The 17,716-nt window shown below is 48.8% G+C and overlaps 1 protein-coding gene across 1 annotated transcript; it reads left to right on the forward strand.

The window, feature by feature from the left end:
• The first annotated feature begins 12,627 nt into the window (after nucleotides 1–12,627).
• On the forward strand, nucleotides 12,628–17,502 carry GPR50 (G protein-coupled receptor 50). Its single transcript, XM_055337465.1, has 2 exons — nucleotides 12,628–12,814; nucleotides 15,797–17,502. Exons 1-2 carry the CDS (start codon nucleotides 12,628–12,630, stop codon nucleotides 17,500–17,502), a joined length of 1,893 nt encoding a protein of 630 aa, XP_055193440.1.
• Nucleotides 17,503–17,716: the final 214 nt, after the last annotated feature.

A 17,716-nucleotide genomic window follows, 5' to 3' on the forward strand; every position in this document is an offset into this window, starting at 1 on the left:
GTCCACAGAGATAAGTAGAGAGTCAAGGGAGTATGCTATCATGTAAGGAAAGAGAAGAGAGTATTTCAACAGTGGTCAACTGTATCAAATACAGTGTAGATGTGAAGAAAGATGACAGATGGAAACTAACCACTGAATTGCGCAGCATGAATGTCATTGCTGGGTGACCTTGCCAAAGGAGTTTTAGGAGAGTGGTGGAGGCAAAATTCAGGTTACAACGGGCTAAACAGTGTTGTCAAAGAGGGAGAACCCAAGAACGCCGCCGGATTTGGAGATACCAAAGGACAAGAGAGAAGTGAGAGTTTGAAAAAAAAATGAAGAGGGGCACTATCTGAAAGCCTGTACACAGTAGCTGGACTACTGCACTCCAGGATACAGGTATATATTTCTGGGGAGAAAAACTCTCTTCACAGAAAATAATAGGGTTGGAGAACTTCTAATTCCAGGGATGTGACAGTCTAGGTTAATTGGACCAGCTAATCTGCTGAAAACGAGAGAAGTCAGATAGGATATATATTTTTAAAAGTCTTAAAACATAAGAGATATGACAACAGAGAAAGGCATTAGCAGTCTAATATCCAAAGAAACATGATAACTCAGAAAGATTAATGGAATCCTTAGCTCTGAGAGTATCTGCTGATCTGGCAAACTTGAACTTAAGGTTTGACAGCCTCACAGGGCAAGGGAGACAGAAGTCAAAGACCAGAACTGGATCATGGTGAGAAATCTAATAGGAGATGTTCCTCACAATAAACTGGGGACCCAAAGCGCTATAACCTCAAGGTAAGGATAAAATAGAAGTAATCCTGCCCCACTCCCAAGTGACTACAAAAAAGGAAAATATCAAATACCTGGTACAACTGGAACGTTCAAAACAATGCAGCAATTAACACCATTGATGTAAGTGAACTAAATGCTTCCCTTAAAGGACCATGAATATCAGCCTGGACAAAAACAATTCAACTAAATCCTATTTATTTTATTTTACTTTTAAAGGATTCTTTTTAAAGATTATTTATTTATTTATTTATTTATTTAAGAGAGCAAGGGGAGGGGCAGAGGGAGACAAAGAGAGCGAACCTCAAGCAGACTACATGCTGAGTGAGGACCCTGATGTGGGGTTTGATCCCACAGCCCTGGAATCATGACCTGAGCTGAAACCGAGAATCAGATGCTTAACCAACTGAACCACCCAGGCACCCCAACTAAATGCTGTTTATAAGAGAGAGATACAGAAAGGTTGAAATTTTCAAAGAGTAGAAAAATAAAGACTGTGAAATTACTAACTGAAGAAAAACTGGTGTGACTATATTAATACCAGACCAAAAAAAGACTTAAAGACAAACAGCATTATTAGGTATGGAGTGTTATTTCATAATAATAGAATCTTCAACTGATCAAAGAGTTATAACATTTATGAATGTATATGGACTTAATAACAGGATCAAAATATATAAAGCGATAATTTCTAGAAGTACAAATAGAAATAGGTTCACAATCATGGCAAGAGATGTTAATATGCCTCTCAGAAATTGATGAAGTAAAAAGACAAAAAGTCAGTAATAATACAGAAGATTAAAATATCATGGTTTAGCAACCTGATCTAATAGGTATATATACAGAACACTACATTTAGAAGCTGCAGAATACAAACTATTTTAAAGCACAGAGTTACAAACATTGACCATATTTAAGGCCATGCAGCAAGTCTCAACAAATTTGAAAGATTGGAATCATATTCAATACGTGCTTTGATCACAATGGAATTATTTTTTTCAAGATTTATTTATTTATTCATGGGAGACACAGACTGAGAGAGAGAGAGGCAGACATAGGCAGAGGGAAAAGTAGGCTCTTCGCAGAGAGCCCAATGCAGGACTCGATCCCGGATCCTGGGATCATGACCTGAGCCAAGGCAGGCACCCAACTGCTGAGCCACCCAGGCATCCCGATCACAATGGAATTAAAGTAGAAATCATCAACAAAAGGATTTCTAGTATGTCTCTGTTATGTTTGGAAATTAAGAAACATAATTTTTATTATTTTTAAAAAGATTTTATTTATGTATTTGAGAGAGAGTGAGAGAGAAAGAGAGAGAGAGAGAGCTCAAGCAGGGGGGAGAGGTAGAGGGAAAGGGAGTAGCAGACTCCCCATTGAGCAGGGAGCCCAATGTGGAACTCTATCCCAGGACCCTGTGATCATCACCTGAGCCAAAGGCAGATGCTTAACCAACTGAGCCACCCAGGTGCCTAAGAAACATAATTTTTATTTTTTTATTTTTTATTTTTTAAACAAAGTTTCAATTATTTATTTATTTACTTATGATAGTCACACAGAATGAGAGAGAGAGGCAGAGACACAGGCAGAGGAAGAAGCAGGCTCCGTGCACCGGGATCCTGACGTGGGATTCGATCCTGGGTCTCCAGGATCGCGCCCTGGGCGAAAGGCAGGCGCTAAACCGCTGCGCCACCCAGGGATCCCCGAAACATAATTTTTAAATAAGCATGAGTCACAAAAGATATTCTCAGGAAAAAAGATATTGAGATTTGAATAATGAACACTTTGCATATTAACATTCTGAAATGCAACTAAAGAACTGCTTAGAATGAAATTTACAGCCTTAAATAGATCTATCAGAGAAAGAAAAAAAGACTAAAATGAACAATCTGTGCATTCATCTAAAAAATTAGTGAAAGAACAGTAAGTTAGTACCAAAGAAAGAAGGAAAGAGGAAATAATGAAGATGTGAACAGACGTTAGTGAACTAGAAATCAAGCATACAATGGGGAGGTCACTCGAGCCAAAAGTTGGTTTTTTTAAAAGAAACCAAAAATTAAACTTTTGGTGGGTTTGATGAAGAATAAAAGAAAATGCATTGATAATCATTGAAAACGATTCATTATGAATAAAACTATATTGCTATAGTTGTGCAGAAATTAAAAATAGGATATTGTAAATAGCTTAATGTCAATATGTTTGAAAATGTAGATAAAATGTATAAATTCCTAGAAAATAATAACTATCAAAATTAAATCTAGGAATATGGCAGACTAGAAAGCTCTAGGTTCTCAGACCCACATGGAAACACTAAATAAATAACTAGAAACTGACAAAAATAACTTTATAGGAGCTCTGGAAATCATTTAAAGCAACCACACAAGTGCCAAACCAAGAAAAAGCCACATTTAAAATGGTAGGAAATTTCATGGCACTTTTAGTCACCCTTTCCCTGTAGTTTAGTCTGAGTGCTCTTCCATGAAATGGAGAGAGCAGTCACCAAATGTGTGACTTTCTAACCTACTGCAAGCTGCTTGATAGATTGATCTCTATTTGCCTAACTCAGTGAATTCAACTAAATATTTAAAGAAGAATGGAGACCAATACTCCTCAAAATCTTCCAAAAGTTGCAGAGGATGAGACACTTTGAACCTCATTCTGCGAGGTCAACATTAACCTGATACCCAAACCAAAGACAATATAAAAAAAATACCATCTATAAACCCATATCCCCTATGAATATTGATGTAAAAATGATTAACAAAATACTAGATAACTATATTCCACAGCACATTAAAATGATTCTACACCATGACCAAGAGGGACTTATTCTTGGGATTGCAAGGATGGTTCAACGTACACAAATCAATCCATGTGATACACCACGGTAACAGGACGAAGGGGGAAAAAATGACATGGTTCTCTCAATTGATGCAGAAAAAACATTTGACAAAAACTCAAGACCCTTTAATAATAAAAACACTCCATAAAATAGAGACAGAAGGAAACTACATACAAAAGGCCATATAGGAAAGTCCACAGCTAACATTATACCCAATGGTGAAACACTGAGAGCTTTTTCTCTAAGACCAAGGCAAAGATGCTCACCTTCACCACTTCTATTCCACATAGTACTGGAAGTCCTAGCTAAAGCAATCAGACAAGAAAAGACACCCAAACTGGAAAGAAAGAAGCAAAATTATCTTTTTTTAACACAGATTTTACTTACTTATTCATGAGAGAGAGACAGACACAGGCAGAGGGAGAAGCAGGCTGCCTGCGGGGAGCCTGATGCAGGACTCAATCCCAGGACCCTGGGATCATGACCTGAGCCGAAGGCAGACACTCAACCACTGAGCCTCCCAGGTGCCCCCCAAATTATCTTTGTAGATGACATGATCTTGTAAGTAGAAAAGCCCTCAAGATCCCACAACAAAACTATTAGAACTAATAAGCAAATTCAGCAAAGTTGCAAGATATAAAATCAAATGCAATATCTTTTTAGTAGAAAACAGAAGTGCCGAGATTTCTTTAGAATTGTCAGTAAGCATTCTGAAGATTGGGGTGGGGTGTGGGGGAGCGAGGGCTTCTTTTCAACACCCACTCCATCAGTGTCCCTTCGATTAGACCCTTGCAGGCCAGGCAGAAGGGGGAACCTCAGAAAATGCTTATGGTTTCTCTTCCAAATGGGAGCTTAGGGGGGCCAAGTGTCTCTGGAATACAGTAATCCGCTCAATCTCATTTGCTGGGGCTTTAAGTCCTGCAAACAGATGCCACCGGCCTCAGCAAAGAAAAGCCAGAAGAGAAGCACCTGTGAGGTCCTGTAGTCTTTCTGACTTGGGCTAGTGTGGGGTTGTTTCCTCATTTTCCTCCTTCTGCAGAAAATTCCAATGATTTTCTTTCCTGGCTCTATGGGCAAATGAATGGTCCTGTTGGGATGTTTCATTGCAGTCCATCCTTTGGCTTCCTTAATATTCCACACAGTCACACCTCCTGCTCTGATGCTCCACATAGTCTTTTCTCCTAGCTTGAAGAGGTGGTGCCTGCACGTAACCCACAATTCCCTGCCTTTCATCCATGGACCTCCCTCTGCTTGGGATGGACACAGAAGTAACATTAGGCAGTACTGAGCTGACAAGCTGATTAAGAGGACAAAACTATTTAAATGAAAGTAATATATTTTCTGACTTTTTGTCATCTGACTTCTTATCATCATGTAAATATAGCAAGATGCAGGTTGTTTGGAGATGATCTGACTTGGAATACAGGTTAGGCGGGATACGCAAAATTCCTCTGGGGAACTGCTGGAGAGGATTCCCAAAAGCTAAGTCTTTTTTTTTTTTTTTTTTCAAAAGCTAAGTCCTGGGCAGCCCCGGTGGCCTAGCGGTTTAGCACGACTTCAGCCCAGGGCATGATCTTGGGGACCCAGGATTGAGTCCCACATCCGGCTCCCTGCATGGAGACTGCTTCTCCCTCGGCCTGTGTCTCTGCCTCTCTCTCTCTTTTTATTTTTTTTAAAGATTTTATTTATTTATTTATTTATTTATTTATTTATTTATTTATTTATTTATGAGAGACACAGACAGAGAGAGGCAGAGACACAGGCCGAGGGAGAAGCAAGCTCCACGCAGGGAGCCCTACGTGGGACTCAATCCCAGGTCTCCAAGATCACGCCCTGGGCTGAAGGCAGATGCTAAACCACTGAGCCACCCAGGGATTCTCTCTCTCTCTCTCTCTCTCTCTCTCTCTCTCTCTCTCTCTCTGTGTCATGAATAAATAAATACAATCTTTTTTTTTTTTTAAAAGCTAAGTCCTTCGGGGCAGCTGAAACTGAGGTTCTCAGAGAGACTTTTAAGATGCTATTGATAGAAAACACAATGGCTTCAAATATGAGATCAAGTCAAAACACAGAAGTGCAAATGTCTCAAATGACAGGGGTCAATTTGCTGTCTGATTGCTACTGACCAGAGCAACTCTACAGTGCTGTATATCTCAGACACAGGGGAGGATTTCTTTAAGGATGGGTCACGAACCTCCTGAGTAAATAGAGGATGATGGCTAAAGCAAGTAGGAAGTAGGCACAGGCCAATATGTAGCAGGGGCGAGATGGCAGGGTGCCAGCCACAGAGTGAACTGGGTTCCTCCAGTCTTTACCAACCATTCCCAAATCCTTATATTTGACTCATTTTAGGATCAGCCAGAGGCTGCGGCCCTCAGTCATAGGGTTGCCAGGTAAAATACAAAGGAGCCAGTTAAATTTAATTTTCCTTTTTTTAAATTTAATTTTCCTTTTTTTTAAAATGTACTTTTCCAATAAACCCAATAAACAAGTTCCAATAAACAAGCTGGATAATTTGTAGTGTACGTATGTCCAAATATCGCAGGGAACATGCTTAGACTCAGATTCTACTCATATTTATTTGAAATTCAATTTCAACTGCGCATCCCATAGTTTAATTTGCTAAAGCAGGTAGCCCTACTCAGGTAAGCCATCAGGTGAGGAAAGGGACATGGTCAGGTCTCTGGTCCCTCGAAGAGCAAAGCAGTGCAGTTCTGTTTCCAGGGAGCTGGGCAGGTTACTAGCAGGTACTGGGCCAGGAACCCCTCACCACAATTGAAGTAGAGGGTGGGATTTAGTCTGAGGACCAAAGCAAGCTTTACAAACTAGAACAAGTGTGTCAAGTCCCAGCAGGACCACACCCTCAGGAGCAGACTGAGTCACTGACTGCCAGATCTAGAATTCTTTAAATTGCCAGTGACTACTTGTAGGATCAGGTTAAGAGTAGGGTTTCCTTAAGAGAGATCCCTGGGCCACTTGCATCAGAATCACCTGGGCATTTGGAAAACATGCAGATTCCAGGGCCCCACCTCAGATCCAGGGAATCGGAATCTCTAGGGTCAGGCCCAAAAAGCTGTTTTCTCTAAGCAGTCCTGGTGGCTCTAACATGCACTAAAATTGAGATCCAGCTCCCCAGGGCCAGGAACAATGTGTGCAAATAATCAGGCAAATATTGAATAAGGCACAGCCTCGGGATCCAGATCGCCCAAGCTAGACTTCTGTTTTTACCATTCATTATCCATGCAACCTGGGACAAGTGACATAGTTTCTCTGGGCCTCAGTTTCTCCATTGGTGAAACAGGGATAGTAATTGTGCCTATGTCATAGGGCTATTGTCAGGATTGAATGAGAATATATGAACAAAGTCCCGAGAGCAATGTCTGGCATCTAGGAAACACACACAGGTTAGCCATTGTTAGGGGTTGAATAGACCCACCAGGGAAACAGAGGACCCATATGGGTACTCATGTCCTATTTCTTGCAATAGAGTGGGCTGAAGCAGAGCACCTAGGGTGAGGGATTTGTGGCACCAGAAGTCATGAGGATGATTAATAAGAGGGACAGTTTTTAAGTGCATGGGTGATCGTGCTTGGCTGGAACAAGAAGCTAGGAAAATGGATATTGTTCATTAAGCTCTAATTAGCAGGTAAATTGTACAAGGGGAAGGGAGTCCAAGTGTTACTACAAGTAATTAATGTGCTTCTTCTCTCCCTGGTAACCCTTTGATTTGAACCGTCTAACCTGTAGTCTTTATCAGGCCCTAAGATCCTGGAAATACTGGCTCCTAATTATTTTGGCGAGCCCCTGATTGCGCTAAAGGAAATGGATATGTCCTACTCTCTCTAATGACTCAAGCACCAGGAGAAGATAAAGTGGTTCTAGCCATGATGAATTATGCCCAGGAGATTTGGAGAGGACAATCATTCTCTTTGTTCATTTAACAAATGTGAACAGTGTCTCCACATTGGGAAAGCAAATGTGACCAGACATAGTCTGTTTAGGAAAATAACCCAGTTGGTTGATGCTCCTAGTCTCAGTGACTTGATTGCTGCCTAAACCCTGGTGCAACAGTTCTTCTGAGGCTCCAGCCCAGCCCCCGGAGTCCTGGCCGCACCCCCTTGACCTGAAACTAGACCCCTATCTGAGCTTACCGAGCTGCCTGCAGACAGACAGCCTCTGTCCTCTATAGAAGTGTACGAGTTTAGACAGAGTATTAGACACTTTCAGAATAATAATAATAATAATAATAATAATAATAATAATAATAGCGAGTGGTTGTTGAAAAGTATTCTGTTCTGAATAGTATTCTAAGTGTTTGCATGTATCATCTCATTCAACTCTCCCATCAATCCTCTGATGAGAGGCACTGAGTATCTGGATTTGAGCTTGTTTATTTTTCAATTAAATTAAACTAATTAACATATAGTGTATTATTAGTTTCAGAGGTAGAGGTCAGTGATTAATCAGTTGTGGGTTCAAGCTTGTTTTTATTTTCAAGAATTGAGTCAAATGCAGCCTCCATCCAGAGGAGCGTTGGCCAGAGAAGTCTGGAGTGCTTGAGAAATTCTTTGGCCATCCAGCCCTCCCTGCTTGGCTCTCTTGGGCCAGGGGCTGCTTGAGGCTAAAAGAGAACCCAAAATGTTCACTGTAGCGCTACTCAGAATAGCTCCAAGGTGGAAACAGCCCAAAGGTCTCCCGATGGATAAATGGATTAACAAAATGTAATGTGGTTTATCCATCCGGTGGAATACTATATGGGTATACAAGGAAACCAGGCATTAATATATGCTACAACATATAAATCCATTGAGACACAAAACAGATTAGTGGTTTCCAGAAGCTGGGGGGCTTGTAGGGGATGGGGAGTGGCTGCTAATGGGTACAGGGTTTCTTTTTGGGTTGATGGATGTTCTGAAATTAGATTGTGGTGATAGTTGCAGGACTTTGGGAATGTACAGAAAACCACTGAATGGTGCACTTTGAAAGAGGAACTATGGTATGTGACTGTATCTCAATAAAAAAAAAAAATGAAAAAATGGAACAAGGACAAAAGAGAACACAGACGCCACCCTATCAAGTGCGGGAGCAAAATACTATCTGATGAAGCTGGGCTGTGGGAGAAAGGCCCACAACTGAGAGGCTATTGGGCTCCTCCAGCAGCCTGAGCATGACCCTAGGCAAGTCCTTTAATCTCTCTGAGACTGTTTCCCCATCTGTTAAGCAACATTGTTGTGAGAAGATATATCCCTGATGGGATTTTGAAGACCTAAAATGCTTCTTTAAAATGACTGGGATCCCTGGGTGGCGCAGCGGTTTGGCGCCTGCCTTTGGCCCAGGGCGCGATCCTGGAGACCCGGGATCGAATCCCACGTCGGGCTCCCGGTGCACGGAGCCTGCTTCTCCCTCTGCCTGTGTCTCTGCCTCTCTCTCTCTCTCTCTCTCTCTCTCTCTCTCTCTGTGTGTGTGTGTGTGTGACTATCATAAAAAAAAATGACAATGCAGGGGGCGCCTGGGTGGTTCAGTTGGTTGAGCCTCTGCTTTCTGCTCAGGTCCTGATCCCGGGGTCCTGGGATGGAGCCCCATGTTGGGCTCCCTGCTTCTCTCTCTCCTTCTGCTCCTTGCATTCTCTCTCTCTCTCTCTCTCTCTCTCTCTCTCTCTCTCTCTCCCTCTCAAATAAATAAATGAAATCTTTTTTTAATAAAGACAATGCATTAATTACAGGCAAGGTATTGTTGTTCTTGCTCTTGCAGAAAATTTGCCCATTTCCAAGCAGAAACTGCTTGCTTGCTTGCTCTCACCTTTGAAAAACAGGGCCAAGTTGTCAGCTGCTGCCCTGATTGCCAGGACTGCCCCAATCTTCAAAACATGAGAAATGTGGAGGTTGAGATGGAAGAAAGTTTTGTGTATCAGCCAAAAGAGGGAAAAATCTTTTACTCTCTACCTTCTACACAGAATGCCCCTTGGCATCGCTTTTTCCCAGGATATGGCAAGCTTTCAGTGCTGGGAGTCCTCTGGGAGGCCAGGTAGTCTCCCTCATCCCATAATAAATGACCTGGGGGAAGGGACCATGCTGGGAAGTGGCTGAGCTCCAGGAGTGCAAGCTCTCTACACAACTCCAGTCCGCTACTCGTTGCTTTATTCTCCTTCCCAATCTCTGTATGGGTTTCCAAGGTTTTCTTGAGACCACCAGGGAATGTCTTAGGTGGCCTCTGTTTGGATTCTCTATCTTATTATAGTTTCCAAATCCCAAATAAGATGTTTGTCTCCACTCCCAGTTATTAGGGCTTCCTAGCAGGCCTCCTAGAAGACACTTAAAAATCCTTTGGAAGCTTAAATAAACCATACGCACTGCAACTCTACCCAATAGAGAGCCCCCACCTTAACTACTACAAAACAATTGAACTTAGTTTTTTCCTCCTGTGTTTGCACATAGCAGATTCAATATCCGTCTGTTTTTCTTAGGACTGCAAAATGTTCAGAATCTTTATTAAGAGAGTTCATAAAAATAACAAGATTAATTTAACAAGATGCAGAATCCCTCCCATTATTAAAATAGGTGCCTCTCCCACTTGTCCAGTACTGAAAAATCCAAGTCCTGGGAGGTAACGGTCAAGCAGTGTCCAAAGGGGGGCAGGGGCCAGGGACCAGGGATCAGTTCACCCTCTCCTGCTTACTCCTCAGTCCCAGGCAAGCCCAGGCCACAGCCACTGAGCTCTGGCCATTCTCACCAGCTCTGGGGCCACCTCATCGGAGAAGTGCTGTACACTAGAATATAACAATGCCCGAAAACAATTTGCCTACTCTCTTACAGGATTGTGGCGGGAGTCGGGGTGCAGGGGAGATGCCAGAGTCTTCGGTCGCTAGATGCTGTTTCCTTTTTCCTTCAAGTTTCTGTTCACTCGAGTTAAAAAACGGCTCCCCGCCATAAGTAAAAGTATCCAAACCCTCAGGGTATCAGCGTGAGCAGCCGGATGTGGAGGAACTATTCCACGGTGTGGACGGGCTTTTGCCCGCTAGCCTCTTTGCAGGGCTCAAGTTCGCTGGGGAGAAGAGCAGAGCCGGCTCTCGGGCTGCGTTTAAGGATAAATCCTGGCCACGTCCAGCCGGGAGAGCGCGCCCCGGGTTCCAGCCAGCGAGGAGCAGTGAGATAATGAATGTGAAAAGGCTCCAGGCGGGAGATTGTTATTCGTGCGGATTCTCTTCTCTCTAGCGAGCAACCCGGGAGGGGGGGTGGGATTCATCTTCAAACAAGGGGACCCATTTCTACTTTGGGGCTTCCCAGCTATAGAAAGTGCATGCAATCTTGCTTTCAGCCATTGCCTGTCTTTCCATTAAAGGTCTCTGAATGCTGAGGTCCCTCGTGGAATCCACCCCCAGCCCCCACACCAGGTGTCCGACCCTCTGCCCACGGGGCAGGAGGGCCTCCGAGTCCAGACGGTGGCGCTCCCAGACAGAGCAACCCCCTCTCCCCCACTGCAGCGCGTTGGCCAGCCTGGGACAAGTTTCGAAGTGTCTGCTGATATTTTCTGGGAGGCTTCTCAACGGGAGCCATAACTTTGAGTAGCGGGCAGAAATACATTCCCATGACCAAGGTTGTGGAGGGAGCGAGCACAGAATTGCACCCCTTTAGTTTAGCCCCAACCATTTGGATTTCCCGTGGCCAGCGCGCTTCCCGAGCCTGGGCGCACCGGAGGGAACCATGACGCCTCCCGAGGGAGATTTACGGGGCTAGGGGTGGCCGGACAGAATGAGGTGGCAATGAGACCCTTGGCATGGGATGGGCCGAGATGAGTTACACGCCTGGGGCGGCGGTGCTTGGTCTACCTCTGTCTTCTTGGCAGCGCTGCCCGGCACCTCCGCGCCCGTCCCGCTGCTGCAGCGAGATCCCCGAGGCTGCCCGAAAACCCCGTTCTACCCTGTAGAGCGTGCGGAGCACCTCCAAAGGGGACAAGAGCCGAAACCGTCGCCCAGGGTTTCTTGGAGGAGCGGCAGCCCAAGAGAAGGGTTTCCTTGCCCCCTTTACTTTGCCCCAAAGCAATCTCTGAGCTCCCGCAACCAGGGTGTTGGCAGGGGGGAAGGGGATCAGCTTCCGCTCTCCCTTGCCCCAAAGTTTGGGACAAATAGCCACCAGCTACCTCCCTTCACACCCGGAGTGCAGACTCACTCCCTGCTTCCAGAGCTCAGCGCAGGGGACATCTCCCTCCATGGAGCGCAAGTCCGGGATCCTCTGAGCGGTCACTCGCCGCTGCAGCTAAAGGAGCCAACTGGCTCCTGGCAGGCAGTGGAGGAGAGAGAAGTTCCCTAGACACTGGTCATCCAGACTGAGGATGGAAACTCTGGGCACCTGTCCCCTGTTCCCCAGGAGGTGCAAAAGGCTCTGAACGGGCAAGAGCGCCTGGAGTGGGATGAACCTTTCGGGGAGACTGCAGGGGTGCATATTGAGGGTTCAAGGGCCACTGGCTCCCCTTCACACTCTACTGCGGGGGGGGGGTGGCTACAGACTGGCGTGGGTTGCAATTGGAATGCTAGAGATACTCCATGCCCCTGCCCTGCATTTTGCAACGTTTTTCTGGGTGTTTGCTTTGTAAGGAGAGGGGGAAGAACTTGCTAGAAACGGATGCGCAGTGGCCGGGGGCGGGGAGGTGGACTCCGAGCTTGTCGAGCTTGTCACGAAGCAAGGTACCTGGGGGATGGGGAGGAGCAGCTAGAGGGGAAGCACAAACAAGGCAGTCGGAAGCAAGACGACACCTCGCAGTGGATTTGTCCGAGAAGAGTTGGAGACCAAAGCGGGGTATTCAGGGAGTTCTGATTGGTCGGGGGGAGGGACTTGGGGTGGGGCTAGCCACCTCTTGAGGCTTTAAAAGCTCATCGGAGAGGGGCGGGATGCTGTCATTCGGTCTCTGATTCTGGAAGGGGAAGCATCTCTCCCGAAGCTCCAGAGCTCCTGGTGACAGAGCAGGTGTTCACGGTCCTGACCGGCTGGGAGATCCTAACGGGCTCCGGCGGCAACATGGGGCCTACCCTGGCAGTTCCCACCCCATACGGCTGCATCGGCTGTAAGCTGCCACAGCCAGACTACCCACCGGCTCTCATCATCTTTATGTTCTGCGCAATGGTTATCACCATCGTCGTAGACCTGATCGGCAACTCCATGGTCATCTTAGCTGTGACAAAGAACAAGAAGCTTCGAAATTCTGGTAAGCCACCCTTCCTTCTTCCTACCCGGCATTCAGCCACTTGCCACCCCCTAGGGCATTAGTTCGGGCGCGTGAGACAGCGAACCCCGGGACAGGGCCCTCACACCGAACGTCCGTATCCCAAATTCCCTGCGAACCTGGGCGGTGATGTTATGCTGGGGCCCCATTAATTTAGAGCTTCTCAAGGCCGAGGGAGCTCAGGAAATTAGCTTTTGGCGTCCAAGATCAAAGCCCGGGTTCGCGCGGTGCGCGGTAGACCTCGGAGCCCTGCCCCGTTGGAGACGTGATGCGGAGGGAGCCGGCATCCGAGCCGAGAGTGCGGCCACCGTCTGGGGACAGCACGCCGAGCCAGACGCCGCAGAGGTGGCCGCGCCAGGGCAGCGCGGGTCGAAATGATGCGGAGGGAGCCGCGGGGTTGCGACCCGCTCCGGGAAAGTTAAGTTCTTGGCGGCTGCGGCGGCTGCGGCGGCTGCGGCGGCTCCTACAGGAGCGCAGCTCAGCGGCCTCGCACCGAGCCAGCGGAGCCCCCGCTGCCGCGGCCCCGGGGCTCCCGGGCGGCTCCCGGGCGGCTCCCGGGCGGCGGAGCCCAGACCGTAGCGCCTGAGCGTGGAGCAGGGTGGTCTGAGCCCGCGGGAGCCGAGCTCCGTCCGCCCGTCCCAGGGCGCACGGTGGAGAGAGCGGAGCGGCGGGCTGCGCGCAGCAGGCGGTGGCAGCGACGGCAGCGGCGGCGGAGATCGCGAAGTCCGTAAGCGGGGGTGCTGGGGGGTCTCCGGGCGGGGCAGAGGAGAGGCCCTGGAGCCAGGCGTGTGGCGCGGGCGGGGGCCTAGAAGACTGCAGAGCCGGGCGGGGATGGCGGGAGGGTCGCGGGGGAGCTCAGAGGGGGTGGCGGGAGACGCGGAGAGCGCTGAGAGCGCGGGGAGCCGGGACGGGGTGGCGCGGCGGCCGAGAATCCCCTCGCTGCCAGCCGGTGCCGACGGGAGGGGCGGGCTGCGATCCGGGCTGGGGGGGCGTGGGAGGCTGCTGGGAGCCGCGGTCTGTGGGGGGTGGGGGGGCGAGGGCGGCAGACGTTGCAGAGCGGGGAGCCCCTTTTGCAAGTTGGGCGGGAGACGGGCCCGGGAGGGGAGGGGAAGCAGAGGAGGGGAGAGGAGGGGCAAAGGGGCCTGAATTCCGCGCTCGGGTCCCAGGAGGGAGGGGTCGGCGTCCGGGGTCTCTGCTGCTGGGGTCCCGGCTGGCTGGGGCCGGGGTGGGGGGACGAGGGGGGAGAGGGGGCGGGGTGAGAGGGTCGGGTACCCGCTGGACCCAGCGGGCGGGGCTCGGGGGAGAGGAGGCCGCCAGTCTCGGGGGGATTAGTCTGCCGGGATGAGGAATCCCAACTACCATCTAAGTTTCAAAATTCACTGATGGGCACACAGTCATTACAAGTTTTCTTTTAAACTGGTGGGCGTGTTTGATTTCTTTTTGGTCCCCTGGAGACGTGGGGCCGCACGCCTGGACCTCACCTTCGCGCCAGCAGTGCGGTCCCAAGGAACCACGGAGCCCCGGGGACCACCTGCGTAGCCCATTTTCTTTCTTTACTTTTCTTCTTCTTCCTTCCCCCCCTTCCCCTTCTCCTTTCTTTCCTTCTCTAATTCAAATAAAGGTTTTTATGGTTGTTGTGGTTTTGTATTTAAGGCTTTTCCCTCTGTCTTTCCCACTCTCCATCACCCAATTCATTTCTTTGAGAGAAAACCCTAGAAAGAACCTCTGGGTAGAAAGCGCTGAGGCCACGCCTTGGCTGCGCTGGCAGGAGAGTAGAGGGAACCATTCCTTTGCCCTTTTAAAAAGTGCTCATTTTCTCCTAGTCCAAGATGAAGTGCAGTATGTCGCCAAACCAATGCTAATTAGCAACGAGGTGTTTCCAAAAAAGGGGGGCTCTGCGCCTGCCTTTGGCCTCTTCCTCCTTTCTTTTGGAAAGGCTTTTTGCAGAAACGTTCCTACCGCTGCCCTACAAAACAGGAGTGGGGGCCGCCCCCCCTTGACTTTCCTGTTTAGCCACAGGCTCCAGTAAAGTTCTGTGCAGGGGCGGGAGCTCTTACACAGGGAGTCGAACGCGCGGGTGCGCGGCTCTGCGCCGGACCCGCAAGTAGCGGGCACTTTTGCGAATCCTTGCAGGGATTTTCCTGATTGCTTTTCTCCCTACGCACTTTTTTGGTCTCAGACTAAATTTTACAGGGTGTCCCCCTCCTTCCCCTCAGTTTTCACCCTTTGCCTACCTCGGAAATGGTAAGTACCTACTGGGCTTGGTCGTAGATTATTGTCTGATCGCGTTTTCTTAAGAAGACGACGGCCTCTAGCGCCCTTTCTCGGACAGTTCTCCTTAGACATGTTTGCGTTGTAAAAGCAATGCAGGGCCAGAGAAGGCAGAGGCTCATTCATTTTTTTTTGGGGGGGGGTCAGTCGGTGTCGGGGGTGGTGGTTGAGGCTTCCTGACATCCCTCCAATCTCTTCCCTTCCCCCCATACCTCCAGCCACTTCCTACCCCCAGCTTTCCGGAGCTCGCCTCTGCGCCCCTCCCCCTTCTCTCCTTATCCACCCCCCCCCCAGGGAAAAAAGTTTATATTTTGTTTTTGTCTAAGATGGTGGCAGCATGTCCCTGTGTGAGTTTGAAGGGCTCCTCAGAGGGCTTCTGTGCTTACTGCTTTCTGTCATAAATTGCTTTTTTTTTTCTCAAAACAGACATGACATTGAAAGGAAAAAGCTGCACAAACGACAGGTCCCCCAAACCTGCTTGTGCATGCCTGTATGTGAAAATAAGAAAACCCAAGACTACTTCTTTATTTTTTTTTAATTTTTTTTCAAGACTACTTCTTTAAAAGAATTCTAGAATTGTAAATTGTCACCACTTCAGCTGGCTTTTTCCCTCCAGTTTCACTTTATTGATTTCCATACGTGACCATTTATTTTTCTCTGTTTCCCTCCCCTCCCCTCTCTGATGTTTTTCAGGCAACATCTTCGTCGTGAGCCTCTCCGTGGCGGATATGTTGGTGGCCATCTACCCCTACCCTCTGATGCTGCATGCCATGGCCATTGGGGGCTGGGATCTGAGCCAACTGCAGTGCCAGATGGTCGGATTCATCACCGGGCTGAGTGTGGTCGGTTCTATCTTCAACATCGTGGCAATCGCCATCAACCGCTACTGCTACATCTGTCACAGCCTCCAGTACGAGCGGATCTTCAGTGTGCGCAACACCTGCATTTACCTGATCATCACCTGGATCATGACCGTCCTGGCTGTCCTGCCCAACATGTACATCGGCACCATCGAGTATGATCCTCGCACCTACACCTGCATCTTCAACTACCTGAACAACCCTGCCTTTGCTGTGACCATCGTCTGCATCCACTTTGTCCTCCCTCTGCTCATCGTGGGCTTCTGCTACGTGAGGATCTGGACCAAAGTTCTGGCAGCCCGTGACCCGGCCGGACAGAATCCTGACAACCAGCTTGCTGAGGTTCGCAATTTTCTAACCATGTTTGTGATCTTCCTCCTCTTTGCAGTGTGCTGGTGCCCTATCAACGTGCTCACTGTCTTGGTGGCTGTCAGTCCGAAGGAGATGGCAGGCAAGATCCCCAACTGGCTTTATCTTGCAGCCTACTTCATAGCCTACTTCAACAGCTGCCTCAACGCTGTGATCTACGGGCTCCTCAATGAGAATTTCCGAAGAGAGTACTGGACCATCTTCCATGCCATGCGGCACCCTATCCTGTTCCTCTCTGGCCTCATCACTGATATTCGTGAGACTCGGGAGGCCCGTGCCCTCGCCCGTGCCCGCGCCCGCGCCCGCGACCAAGCCCGCGAACAAGCCCATGAACAAGAACCTGCCCGTGCCTGTCCTGCTGTGGAGGAGATGCCGATGAATGCCCGGAATGTTCCACTGCCCGGTGACGCTGCAGCTGGCCGACCTGAGCGTGCCTCTGGCCATCCCAAACCGGCCTCTGGCCACTCCAGGTCTGCCTCTGCCTACCGCAAGTCTGCCTCTAGCCACCATAAGTCCGTCTTTAGCCACTCCAAGCCCGCCTCTGGCCACTCCAAGCCTGCCTCTGGCCACCCCAAGTCTGCCACTGTCTATCCTAAGCCTGCCTCTGTCCACTTCAAGGCTGACTCTGTCCATTTCAAGCCTGCCTCTGTCCACTTCAAGGCTGACTCTGTCCATTTCAAGGCTGCCTCCAACCACCCTAAACCTGTCACTGGCCACCACATTCCTGCTGGCAGCCATTCCAAGGCTGCCTTGAGCCCTGCCACCAGCCCCCACAAGCCCACAACAGGCTACATCAAGCCTGCTGCCACCCACCCTGAGCCCACCACTGCTGATAATCCTGAGCCTGCTGCCGCCAGCCCCCCCCAGCCAGCGATCGCCAGCCCCCCAGAGCCTGCCAACGCTGGCCACCGTGAGCTCACTGCCTCCAGCTGCCCTGAGACCACCGCTGCTGGCCACGTTGAGTGTGATGTCGCTGACCTCCCTGAGCCTGTCTGCAGCCCTCCCAGTGCGTCCCCCGAGCCTGCTGCCAGCCCACTGGAGCTGGCCGCCGCCGCCAACCTTCCTGACCCCACTGTGACCACCACCACCACCACCACCACCACCACCACTGATTATCATAAGATTGTGGTTATTGATGTTGAAGCTGATTCTGATGAAATGGATGTGTGAAACATGCTCTCAGGGGTGGTCAAGTAGTGGTCCACTTTCAAGTTTGTTTAGCATATGTAATTCAAAGTGACATAACTTACTGCACCTGCACACAGACACACACAGACCCACAGACATGGTGTAAGCTACATCCACTCTGTAGGCATACTCCTTTACATCACACACTCTGAGAAAGTGTGTTTGTGCGCGTGTGTGCGCTTGCTATTTTAGAGAC

Source organism: Nyctereutes procyonoides, unplaced genomic scaffold, assembly GCF_905146905.1.
Source record: "Nyctereutes procyonoides isolate TBG_1078 unplaced genomic scaffold, NYPRO_anot_genome, whole genome shotgun sequence".
In the NCBI taxonomy this organism is placed as follows: Eukaryota; Metazoa; Chordata; class Mammalia; order Carnivora; family Canidae; genus Nyctereutes; species Nyctereutes procyonoides.

Bases quoted from the DNA above. Each gene is read 5' to 3' on its own strand.
- GPR50 (XM_055337465.1), top strand. From the start codon at position 12,628: ATGGGGCCTACCCTGGCAGTTCCCACCCCATACGGCTGCATCGGCTGT. The intron at 12,815-15,796 runs GTAAGCCACCCT...GATGTTTTTCAG, and splicing joins CAAGAAGCTTCGAAATTCTG to GCAACATCTTCGTCGTGAGC.